The sequence below is a fragment of the Adiantum capillus-veneris genome, chromosome 24, assembly GCF_014529385.1.
Source record: "Adiantum capillus-veneris isolate H3 chromosome 24, ASM1452938v2, whole genome shotgun sequence".
Taxonomy (NCBI): domain Eukaryota; kingdom Viridiplantae; phylum Streptophyta; class Polypodiopsida; order Polypodiales; family Pteridaceae; genus Adiantum; species Adiantum capillus-veneris.
The window spans coordinates 117,676,164-117,689,852 of NC_140954.1; the positions used below are offsets into that span (position 1 = coordinate 117,676,164).

Here is a 13,689-nt window from a genome sequence, read left to right on the forward strand (position 1 = left end):
TCTAATGTAGCATTGTAAGCATTGACAAGGTTTATATTATCCTTAAGCTCTGTTCCTTGCATCCATCTAGCATCATCAAAAAGATAATTTTTGAACTTAATAAGATACCTTCGGTAGATAATCTTACCATGTCTTAGTACCTGGATTGGTTCTCTTGGTGGCTCTCCTTTGTAAGTCTTAAGTAGGCTCACATGCAAAGCATTGTGTATGAGCCAATGATTGGGAAACTTTAATTGATAGTCCATCTCATTGATTGATTTAAGGATTTGAAAAGGACCATAGTATCTTTTTGCTAACTTAGCATAATACTTTTGGTGGCCCGTAGGATTTTTGCTCATAGTTTGCCTTAGACGAGCCTTGGAGAATTTTAGCAAGACCCAATCATTTTCCTTAAAGGCTAAGGCTCTTTGGTGCTTTTCAACAATAGCCTTTTGTCTTTGCTGTGAGATGGATATAGCCTCTTTAATCTTTCAAAAATATTCTTGAAAATCTTGTCTATACTCATCAGCAGAGCAGCGAAGATCTTCCCATGTACTTTAAGTAAGTAACAAGGGACTTTTAGATCTTCCCTCTATGACCTTGAAAGGTGCCTTTCCGATAGAAGTATGTACATTGTTGTTGTACGCATACTGTACAAGGGGTAGGTACTTCTCTCATTGTGAGCGTTGATCTACTTCCAAAACATAGGTTTTTAGTAGATCTAGAATCGTAAGGTTTGCTATTTCACTTTGGCCATCCGTTTGTGGGTGATAGGCCAAGGCGAAATTTAACCTTGTACGTAGATTCTCAAAGAGACCTTTCAAAAATCACTAGTCATTCTAGGATCTTTGTCTGACATTATGGATGTTGGAAAGCCATGGTACTTGAAAATCTGAGATATGAGGAGATTTTCCATTTGATGTGCCTTAATAGTCTTTTTGACAGGTATAAGATGTGCTTGTTTGCTAAACCTTTTGACTATTGTCCATATTCCTGTATTCCCATATATAGACTTGGGCAATCCAAAGATAAAATCCATGGATATTCTCTCCCATGTGGAATTAGAAATTGGCAATGGTTAAAGAAATCCAGGTTTCTTCCCTCTATCATACTTCATCTTTTGGCACACTACACATTTTGAAACATACTCTTGTATGTCTACTTTCATAGTGGGCCAATAGAAGTAGGTCTCTACTCCACAAAGAGTAGGTTGAATCCCTCTATGCCATGCATAATGAAGAGCATGGTATTATTATGTTACTTTCTTGCGAAGTGAGTTAGTAACACATAGCCTATTTCCATAGAGAAGGTAACCATCCTGCAAGGTGAATGGTTCCTCTTTCTTCCCTAAGGCAAGGACTGAAATGACATCCTTGAAATTGGGGTAGTAGCATACTCACCTATCATGAAAGATAGATCAATGTGACTTGCTATAGACACCGCATTTGCCCTTGCTTGTCATGATAATGTATCAACCACTTGATTGTGCTTGCCAGCAATGTGAGCAATATGAAAGTTAAATTGTGAAAGAAAATTTTCCCACCTCATTTGTTTGTCGGAAATCTTGGTTTGCGTTGTGGAATACTTAAGACTTTGGTGATCCGTTCGTAGGATGAATGGAGTCCCCAAAAGATAATGTTTCCATGTGTCAATGGCATGTAGAACATCTAGTAGCTCCTTTTTGTATATGCTCAATACTCTCTCATTGGAATTGATTTTTTGACTCTCGTATGCTACGGCATGCCCTTCTTGAAGCAAGACTACACCAAGGAAATCTCCACAAGCATCACATTGGACCTCAAATGGTGTTGAGAGATCCAGTAGTGTAAGCACTAGTTGAGAGGGAAGCTTCTCTTTGAGCTTCTCAAAAGCACTTTTATCTATTGCAGTCCATGTATACTTAACATTCTTTTTCTTTTAAGTCATGTAATTTTTTCTATGAAGCATCTATAGTATGCACACATATCAATAGAGGTTCGTAGCTCATGTAGATTCCTTGAATTAGTCCATCCTTTTATTACCTCTAGCTTGGTTGGATCCATACAGATTCCATTACAAAAGATAATGTGGCCTAGGTATTGAATCTCTTGCAAGAAAAATATTCTTTTGATTAATGAAAATTTTATTCTCTCTCAAAACTTGAAAGATTACCTAGAGGTGTTTCTTATGCTCCTTGAGAGAATTGGAGTAGATGATGATATGATCAAATAATACTACAGTAAATTTACGGTAGGGCCTAAATTTTCTCCATTAAACGGTTGAATGTGTCCGGAGCATTTGTCAAGCCAAAAGGCATGACAAGATATTCATAAAGACCAAACGTTGTGCGAAAAGCGGTCTTTACAATATCTTCATTGACTATCCTTATTTGATGATAGCCACTTTTAAGGTCAATTCTACTGAAGTAGGTAGACCCTTGTAACTTATCAACAAATCTTCTACCCATGGCATGAGAAATCTATTTTTGATAATGATCCTATCTAGTGTCCTATAGTCAACACACATGCGATAGGTACCGGCTTTCTTTTGTACTAGAAGGGAGAACAGAAAGGAGAGGAGTTAGGCCTAACCATCCCTTTCTCAACCAGTTCATGTACTTGCCTCATCATCTCCTCTTGTGAGCTTGTGAAACTCGATAGGGAGGCTTATTGGGCAGTGAGCTCCCAAGTAGAAGCTCTATTGTATAGCCATCATCCCCTCGTCTTGGAGGTAACTCTCCAAGGATGTCATCGATAAAAACATCTTGGAATCTATTTTAGAAATTATGCAATTCTAATTCCTCTTGATTCCTACCACTTTGATTTAGTAAAACATTAGGATCATTTATGGAATCTTTAACAAAAATCATGTACGCGAAAACTGAGCTTTTCATTGACTTATCAAAAGCAAGCGTATTTACAAGGGGTATAGTACAACCCGACTCATTATCATCTATGTACATGTTCTTTTCCCTATAGTTGAAATAAATTCTCCTTTTAGGGAACGTCATATTGGCAGCCATGCGGTTGAATCATGGTGCCCCTAAGATAACATCCTCATGTTGGAGAGGGGAGATGAAATAGTCCTCTTTGTCAATGTAGCTTTGGACATGAAGCCTCAATTTCCCAATGAAGGGAATAACGAAGGCATGTTGTCCCTTGAAAGCCAGCCCCATTGGCAGTCACAATGTCTCCCATCTCAAAAGCTTGTATGCCTGACTTAGTGGCAGGTGCATAGCCATGTCCCTACTCCCCACACTTGAAACATTTGTTGTCTTTGCGAAAATGCTCTAACTCTTCAAGAGAGAGTTTATTCTTACCTTTGTAGACTCCTTTCTTCTTGGTTTTGTTGTTGTTGTTGTTGCTAGAGTCGTCTTGGGAAGAGTTTTGAGCATTGTTCTTCCCTCTAGGCTCATTTCAGTCTCTAGTTTCCATGGGCTTAGAATTCCTCCTAGCCCCTTGTTGGAAATTAATTTGTGAAGAAACTATAGTATGGTGGATGACTTCAATGTGATAGGAGTAGGCCTTTGAGAGTTGACATAATCGGCCATGTCTTCAGGTAGCCCAACACAAAACTGTTGTTTTTGTTCTCCAAAGTCTATCTTTTGGTAGACCGTAGCTTTGAGATGTAAGTCCCAAAACTTGTCCACATACTTGTGGATAGACTCGTTCAGAGATAACTTCAAGCTTCGCCAATCGGTGAGAACTTTATCTTTGGCATCGCTTGCAAGAAACTGATTCATTATGGAGACTCTTAGAGTTTTACATGTCTTTGGAGCTTTGCCATTATCTCGTAGACTAGCCCACCATTTTCAGATAGATTTCTAAAAATGCTTAGCTACATGTTGTAGCTTAGAGGACTCTGTGAAGCCCTTATCTCCAAGGGCCGCATCAAATTGCTAGATAAAGGCCAAGACTTTGTCTTTCACGCTAAAAGGGCCATCATAGGTGAGAAAAGAGATGCTCTTTCCTACCTCTTTGAACTTCTTGAGCTTGTAGGACCTTTTCCAAGCAGCATAGGACTTCCTATGTCCTCTCCTCTTGAACTCATTAGGAGATAAGAACTCATTAGGAGATAAGCCATTGCTTTCATCGGAAGAGGAGGAAGATGACGAAGATGGAGAAGAGGGTGATCTCTTTCTCTCCTTTTTCTTCTTTTGATTCCTCTCTTCCTTTTCAAAATTACGAGGGGAAGGACTATATGATGACCTTTTGTTATTGGGAGGAATTGGAGATCGTCAGGACCGTCGTCTTTGCGGAGCCACATCTTTCGAAGGGTTTGGAGATCCACTTCTTTCTCTTTCGTATGATTCCTCCTCTTCTCTCACCGGAGAGAGTCTTCTTTTGGGAGTCTCAACAAGAGGCAGCCACACCCATGGTTTAGAGACTGTTCATTGCAAAGAGTAGTGGAGAGGGTCTAACAATTCTTAGTTGATATAGTTCCTGTTGAGCTTGCTAGTAGCTCAATAATGGTTAATCCAAAGGCAAGCCCCAGAATACTCCATTATTTAGTTCCCAACGATGTACCTCGAACTTTGTTCATTCCAACCGGGATAATAAATCCCTGTTCCACTTACCCTCTTGCAATGAACAACTTCAACCTTTCATGGAAAACTTAAGGACCTCTCTTCTTAAGCAAGAAAAGAGAAACCAATAGCTCTGATACAAATAGAACGGAATATGGCTAATAACATTGATTGTAACGGAATTAAAGTGACAATAGTGAGCATTTCCTTAAGAATTCTTAATGAACATAGGGAGAGTACTCGATTGAAGATAGAAAAATAAACATTATACTTAGTTAGCTTGGCATGAACAATACTTGCAAAAGAGAGAGATAATTAGAGAAATTGACAATAGTTGAGGACCAGATTTACTTGGAGCCGGTCCCCCCTCCAAAAGCCTTTTATATTATAGATTTTCCCATAACAAGAGACTTGGTATAATACATTCTTTGTGTTCCTTGAGACCTTGTTGATGCTATGAAGATGGTAAGATTCATGCACCAACATTATGCCTATAATTAACTTGGGATAACATGAACTTGTCCCCGACGTCAATCCCAAACCTCAAACACCATCAAAGGTGGAGAGAGCTAGCTGGGATTGAGGGAAGGGAAGAGAAGAAGATGTATTCTTACAAGAGAGAAGTAGTCTCTTCACATATCATTACTCTTAGAGCATAGCATAGCATAGCATAGTAATGGAGATGAAGAAGATGATAAGCATTGCTTTGAAGCTTGACTCTTGGTTGGATTTGCATTCCATAGCCAAGAGGTGTTGGTGTAGGCTCTCTACCTCTTAAACTTGGAGAAGGAGATGGAGTTCTTGCTCAACACATAAGAGAATGTGTGAGTGTGTGGGAGAGTATGCCAAAAAAGGAGAGCTTCCTCATGCCTTGGTCATAAGTAACAATAAAAGTAGCATTTGGACAAGTGTGCTTCTTTCCCCCTTTGAGAGAGAGAGAGAGAGATTAATCAATTTATTAATTGAATCTAAATTTTCATTGGACCTCCCTAAATGCCATCCAATAGGATTCATGCACACTATGAGGAGAACATGGCTAGGGGCTTGACATGTGTCATTTCTGCCTCTTAAGTTTGGACATACCTTGAGTGTGTGTGAGTGTGTTCTCTTTCATCCTCTACCTTTAGGGCTCGCCCCCTCCTATGTAGGGCTCATGTTTGACTTGAACACCCTCAAGCACCTTGGTCATCAAGCACCTCTCAATCATCAAGCACCTCTAGCACATTAGTCATTAAGCACCTCAAGCACCCTAATCAGCTCAAGCACCTCAAGCACATGCGTAGCTTTCCTAAGGTCTAAAGTACCTAAAGGTCCTAGATCTAAGGACTTTTAGCACTAACCTTTGGAGGTCTTTGATTAAGCTAACCCTAAGGTCTTTTAAGCTCCATTATCTACTCATTTCTCTTTGGTAGATCATCTCCTTTTTGGACCCTCAATGAGATGTATCCTTCTCTCCCTTTGGTCCCGTGCTGAGATAGGTAAAATCACATATCTATATTCTAACTCTTGTTCCCATTCATTTTCCCACATTAAATGATCAGTTCAATATGAGAAAATCATTTGGAATAGGTAGAATTAGATTTTATGACAGTCTATCACATGTCACAAGGTTGATTAAACATCCACTTGTAAGAGGGTACTCACGCATATTAGGTGCTACAAAACCCGCACCCTAACGAAGTGCACTTGTCCTAGTTATGATAATTGCTTATTTTTTCCTTTTGCATGCAAATTTTTTTCCCATTTTAACCAGTTTTCAACCAAGTATGAAAGTAGAAGATTCATGGTTTGGTTTTAAACAGCTGGTTTATATTTAATTTTGAATTATTGCTTTAAAATCCAATTGAAGGTAGGTGACTATCAAGGCATCAAGCATATACTTAGAGAAGAATGATTTTTGCTAATGGCATCCACATCTCATTCAAAACAAGATTCAACCATTGATAGGAAAGAAAACTAAGAAAAGGGAGCTTCTATAAAAGCATTAAACTAAAATTGACATGAACGCTAATTTTATCCTAATGACATTAACTCATTAGGATAAAATTAATTTTATCCTATTGACATTAACTAATTTTATCCTAATGACATTAACTCATTTGATTCTTGATAAGCATATAATAGGTGAGTATTTTGCTCTTTCTTCTTCAGGTTTGTTTTTGAAATATTATTCTCAACACAAGAATGAGATTGCACATGGAGCTTTCTAGCTCAACTTTTTATGCAACCAACATTAGGAACCATGTAATCACATTTTCATGCATTCACGTTGCAACTAAGTAATGCACATATCATCTTTAATAATACATTGTTTAAGTTCCTGTTGAAATATTCCTTAGATTCCCTTTGATCAAAGGAAGGTAATTTTTTGTCTTATGGTTCTTTTGGTCTCTTCATTATACAAGATTTGCACGTCATGTATGAGTATCAAGAGCAACATATGAGGGTCCATACAGCTACAAGGCTGAGAAAGTATTGTTTGCTAGAATAACCCAAATGTATCATATACAACATACGATACGTGAGAGTTAGAATATCTTAACAAATGTTTATCGCTATAATGAGACTAGAATTTTTCTATCACCATCAAAAAAATTGCAACCATATGTTCAACCCATAAACAGATCATAAAGCATGTTGCCATCATAGTTCGTGCTACAATTATAGAAGATAACAGTTAGATGAATTTCTAATGTCCTGCTTTAATATGTACATTTACATAGTAGACATCATAAAGCATGTTGCCATCATAGTTCGTGCTACAATTATAGAAGATAACGGTTAGATGAATTTCTAATGTCCTCCTTTAATATGTACATTTACATAGTTGAACCCTTTTTCTCTTTATTACAAACAATTTTCTTAAGACATAGAAGTTATGCCCACATGCATGAGTAATAGAAAGACATGTACAGAGATCTTGCTACTCTCTTTCTGGAGGAGAAATTTATTTGCTCATTATTAAAAGTCATTAAATTACCCCAATCCAAAGAAAATTTATTAGAGCACATTGTATTATACTAGACCACAAACATCTACCACCGTACCCGAAATCACGAACAAGTCATGAATAGAGCTTCCTACAAAAATGCATCAATTTTTTGATGGTCATATATAATATGCAACTCTAGTGACGGCTTACATTAAGTCAATTGATTATGGATAACTTTCCTTGCACGAGCAACAACGTTTTCTTCAATGTGTGCATGCATCTTTGCATTTTGCAAGGTTGAATCCACTTTCAAAAAATCAAAATTTGAATCAACAAACTTGCTCAACATGGCTAGTATTAGCATTCCACAAGGTTGGAACCAACATTCAAGTGAAACTAAACATGGGCCTTTACTACTCAATTATCTACTCACTACAGCCTTTTATGCACCTATCAAGTTCCTCTCAACCTAAATCCATGTGCTCACATGTTCATCACTTATGCTGTTGCCAACTAATGTGTGAATAGCATAACTAATGTGTGATATTGTCCGTTCGCACACCGTGTAAAAATTATGTAAAACATTTATCAAATTGCCTTCAGCCTCAAGGAATACTATTTCAAACATCTTGATGTCTCTTTTAATCTCTTTCAAACAACAAGAGTTGCATGTTGAAACCATCGCAAGAGTATAATATGGACCCTGCAATTACAACCTTGAGGATGACTTACCAAGAATTACCAATTATCCTCCATATGAGAGATACATCTGAAGATCATTACAACTATACAACTTGATTGGAGTTCACTCTCACACGTCACATAAATAGTGTGGCTTGAAGTCATGAGGCACAAGGGGTTAAGAGTACTCTGACCAAAAACTGAATTGAAAAGAGATTTGTCCTTTTGAGGAATTTCTCCATTCAACCAAATTGTGAGCAAACACAAAATCCGAAAAAAGATTATGCGGCATGTTGCCCCCAATCAGAGTAACGTTCAAATTTGTGCAGAAGACGGAATAATCAAACTTGTTATGTCCTTAACACATAAATATGCATAGATTTTGCCTCTTACTCAAAAGGAGTACTTGCAAGCTGAAATGCCACTGGGAATCACGCCCCAACTCACTTTGTACTGCTGTGTAATATACAATATATAGGATGCAAGAATATAAGTTCCGGAGTTGATGACCGCCATTAAAGTAGGCATCGATGCAATAATTAATCCAGTTGCATTTTTGCCCTGTAAGTGAATTTATATTGAATATGTGGACATACAAACAAGACCCGTTTCTGATTAATCTAAGACAGCAAGATGTCATTCATCTGTCTTAAGTCCAGCATTTCATCTGACTTGAGTGCTAATCTATACATCTCTTTTAATTTCGCTGCATCTAGCCTATGTACCTCACTCTTCTGATTGTTTTCCATGCTCTTTGGATTCTTTGTTTGAACTTTTGAGCTACTTTGTAAGGAAGTGTTTTGAGAGTTGTGAATTGTAGCCAACATCGTCTTGAGAAGGTTCTGGAACCTCTGGACAAATTTGAAATAAATTGCCTCGGAAGGCTTTGGATACTGTTGGCCAGATTCACTTGAACCCATGCTTTGAGAAACCTGGATATGCCTAGCTTCCAGTAGATGGGACAGTGCGACTTCAAGGAGCTGTACAAAAAAGAAAATCCATGAACAATCAAATCTGAAACATTCATAACAAGGAAAGACAACTGAGTGATTTATAAACTAAGAAAAGACCACAGCAAGAGGAACCCATTGGCCACATAGACACTCTTGATTAGCTCACAATTTCTATGCCTACATATGAGCCTTACACCTGCCATAGATCACCTTCGAGATGCTTCCACTCCGGACTTCCCCTCTCTACTTTTAGCATGCATATCCCTTGGTGTCTGTGAGTCGGCCAACTATACACTTGCTGGTTTCTCATCATGCACATGAGCCAAATGACCTACCACCTTGGCTAGGTCGGAAGCCTGATTGGCCACTGACACCTTGTCATTTCTGGCCACTTTTCAAAGGATTCCCATTAACTGTCATGGGTTATCTTGCGTGGTGTCGTGGACCTTTTTGGCACCTGCCCTACCAAGTGGAGCTCACTCACTATTTACTATTTACTATTTCCTATTTACTGTTTACAGGAACCCCACATGGTCATTCGATCTCATCCCCAGGGAACAGAACCCCCCTTGCCAGCTGGAGCACAATGGAGCCTTTCACCTCTTCAAGCTCTAGCTTTCATCTGTTGTATCCAGTCTTGTGCCATCCTTTGTTCAGGAATTTAACAATTTTTGCTCTCTTTTTTTAAGGAAATTTTGAGACCCTTTGTATTACTTAAGAGCACCCAAAGACAGGTCACAGGAAACCCCAGCCACTTTCAATGTAGATTCAGAAACCATAAGGGAAAGCTCAAGAAAGCTGTACAGAAACAAATGCACTGAAACAATCTGTGATCCAAATGGTATGGAACCCTGTGGCAATGTAGCAACTGCATAGATCTACCAGGAGCTCTTTTGGCCCCTAAGTGATGTAGAGAGCTCATTAGTCCAGCATGTTGTTCCACCGCAACATCTATTATCATCATGATCCACAAAGCCCTGGACAAAGAATCGCTCTTACTGCAATCTGGAAGTCCCACTTGCCTCTTAAGGAGTGTCCGTTTCTTTGACGCTGTTTGCTGGGAGTTCTTCCGGTTGGCACTCTCCTGGCGATGCGTCGCATCAGCTCCTCTCGTTGTGTCAGCTGCTCCGCTGGTGATGAGTTTGTCAGCCATCTGCTTTGGGTTGTAGCTTCACCAGGGCTTTCATTGACCGCATCTCTGCTTGTATGCACCTTTCATTTCCCTCGGCAGTTTTCCACAAACGATTCTGGGTTTTTGGCATTCTTCCGTACTCCCTTCAATGATTTGCAATCTTCTCACATGGGTCAGATTTTGGTCGCTTTGTTCTTTGTGGCGCCAACTCAATTTTCGCATGTTTCATTGGCATGAGGCGTATCCTTTTCCCTCGTTCAAGATTTTGCTGAGGCAATCGTTACATTTTGCCTTTGAGATTGGGGACATATCCCTGAAAGTCTTGCAACTCTTCTACGTTTGCTTATAGCACTTTCTCATCACAGAACGTTTCTGTGTTCGTCCCTTTTGATCTTTTTGGTGAGTTTTCCTCGCTTTGAGGTTTCCCACTTGTAAATGAATCAAAACAGATTTACAAAAAAAGTGAGTAGTGGGTGCAGGTGATCACAGCTTTAATGGAAAGCTTACCTTCTCCCTTGTCTTATGTAGCACGATGATTCCCCTCTCGTGTATCTCTCTACCCCTTTGAATACAAAAACGTGATGCCCCGCTTGAGAGCTTGTCATTTGTACGTACAGTTCCGTGGGTTTGTGTGCGATTGCCGAGGCAAGAGCCTCTTGCACAAGTACTGGATTAGCTTATTGCTAATCCCCCGCAGGTACAAGTGAACTCGGAGAGCTTTCACGCGAGAAATCTCGTCTGATTCAAAGGGTAAGTAGCCCTACAAGTGTGGGAGCTCGAGGGCTTGCTACGATGCGATTGGCACGTGAAACGGAGCCCAAAACAGTAAATTACAGCCTGCTGTGTATTTTTGCAGGTTTAAGGTTTTGATCCTAATTGATCCCTAATAACCCCTGGAGCTTCAGGGAAGCTAGGGGATCACTGTACATATGTTCTGGTGCATTTTCGGGGCAGAAAACAGAGAATTCGGCGTGCTGCAGATTCTCGCCAGGTTTGGGAAAGTGCTCAAATGCGCCGGGAAAGTCACCTTTTCCACGGGGATTTTGTCTGTGAAGCCTCCTACTGTGGTTATGCTGCCGAAATCGGGCTACAGTAGGCCATTTTCAGCCCAGCAAAAAGCGGGACAACTCGTAGGAACTTGCAGGTTTTCTCCCAAGTTTAATAAGAATAAAGAAATACCAAAAGGGGCACCAGTCTTTGGGGCCTACAGGGTGTCGTTGTCTGCTTGGAAGCACTCTAGCTGCCAAGCCGTGCTTTGTTTGAAGTGTTAATTCCAGTCACAAGTTTATTCATGAAATTTCTGTGTCGTAAAGTTCAAGTAAAGATTCGGGTGAAAGCTAAAGTCTACCGCCCTACGGGCCGGTTTCGTGGTTAAACATTGTGTATTCCTTGAATGCAATCTTTCTACCTTTTATAAAGTGATATTCATGTTTCTGTGCTCACTCGTGAGTGAATCATATGCATCGTGCACTATGGCCTTCCTATGAGAAGTACACGTAAAGGCGGTGACGAAAATATAAGAGACTGTCACAAATGAGAGATGCGAAATCTGCATACTAATTGTTCATGCTATCAAGAGATACTTCTTGAGTGGCTACGGACTCGAGAGCCAAGATTTGTCCTTCGCAACTGAACATATTTGCAATTGGGTTAGCTTTATTAGCAACTTGACAGACTCAGACCATCTAGCTTGATGGTCGCTCCAAATAGACTAGGCATGGGCTGGAGCCACTTGAGGGCTTGAAGATCGCTACTAACACTAAAATCTCCACCATACAAAAAATGCTTCTCATGCTTGTGAGAATGGATGACAGAGAGAGGTTCCTTATCATGCAATGACTGATTTTTTTCTGAACTATTTGACTGTGTATTGGGAGATGCTACTGGACTACGTGTTTTATCCCCTTGTAAAACATGAGAGTGGCAGATTAGTGACACATAAGGGATGCTCTTATGACGGCGAATGACTACAAAAGATGCACATTCACGAGAAATAGTGAGCATATTCTCTTTCCAACTAACTTGTGGATCAATCTCGCGAAACCACTTGATGCCAAAAATCATATCACATCCAGAGAGAGGAGAAATAACAAACTTGCGACAAAACGTGCCTGCTAAACTAAAACTGCTACACTACATTAGGACATTCGTGCGTGATTAAAGAGCACGTGCCAAGAGAAAATCCAAAAACCACAATGGGATCTAATAGAATAGCTTCTAAACTACAAAAAAATCATTAATCACATCATGCATACTGCCAGAATCAAACAAGACCACTATGCGCTCACCATTCACATAACCATAATACTTAATGTGAGACTCATCACGATCAATAGAAACTTGGGATGCACAACTTGGCTCATTTATGACACTAAGAAGATGTGGATTCTATGGGTATAGTGGCTTCTATCACAAAGTGATGACGTGGCAAAACCCTAACCCTAACTGGCTGCCCAATCCGAATGCTGACGCAGCTCGCTGAATGGTAGCCCAAAAATGGCGGAGACACGTGGCAGCTGTACGGACGCCCGCAAATGGCGGCAGATTTTCCGGCAACTTTTGCGTGGATAATTAACGGCAGCTTTTGGGCATTGCTTTTGGCTACACAATGGGGGGGAGAGAGAGAGAGAGAGAGAGAGAGAGAGAGAGAGAGAGAGAGAGAGAGAGAGAGAGAGAGAGAGAAATGAAATGAAATGATATATTAACGTCTTCAAAAGGCCAAAATGACCTATGAGACCATCAGATACAAAGTGGTGAATCTAATACAATGTCTGAAGTACAAGTACAAAAAGTACTGAATGTAAAAAATGAAAACTGAAAATGAAGTGTGAAATGTGAAATGTGAAAATGTAGAGTAGGCCCTCAATGACACTCTGAGTGTCGTGCTAGAATGCCTCTGATCCTCTGCTGGAGTCTCCGTCGATGGAGTGTGCTCCTGTGTCTCGGTCGTGGTCGTCTCGATCTTTCGAGCGCAGTCGCCCTGTCAATGAGGGTGCCTCTGGTATGAATGTGGGTACAACCCTGTGCTGGTGGTTGGTCTCTTGGCTCCCTCGATCCAAAGAAGTTTGTGATCTGTCTCTGTGACTGTCGTACTCCATGTCTCCTCAACAGACTATCTCTATGTCGGTGTAGCTCAAATAGATATAAGCCAAGGCATCTCTGATCCTGATACCTCTGTAGAGAGAGAAATGAAATGAAATGTTATATTAACGTCTTCAAAAGGCCAAAGTGACCTATGAGACCAGAAAGTTACAATGCGGTGTATCCGATACAAAGTTAGATTAACAAAATAAATTAAACTAGGATAACAAAATATAAATACTGCGGGATCCTAAACTAAGCAGTACAATGTGAAGACAATATGGGAGGGGAGTAGAGATCCATCTTCATCTGCACTCTGGACGACGAAAGAGTATGGCTTGAATCCTTTGCCGTAGCCTCCTTCGAAATTGTGTAGCTCCTCTCCTCCCTCGGGGTCGTCTAGATCTCCCTAGCTCCAATGCTCGGT

General features: G+C 40.0%; 1 protein-coding gene across 1 annotated transcript in view; it reads right to left on the minus strand.

Moving 5' to 3' along the window:
- Nucleotides 1-8,143: 8,143 nt before the first annotated feature.
- The window catches only part of LOC147427012 (erythroid differentiation factor-like protein), a 40,396-nt gene continuing 34,850 nt past the window's right edge, over nucleotides 8,144-13,689 (minus strand). Inside the window, exon 10 of the mRNA XM_086499341.1 lies at nucleotides 8,144-9,076. Coding sequence (XP_086355467.1) covers nucleotides 8,717-9,076 — 360 coding nt within the window. The 3' untranslated portion in view covers nucleotides 8,144-8,716. The remainder of the gene's footprint in view (nucleotides 9,077-13,689) is intronic.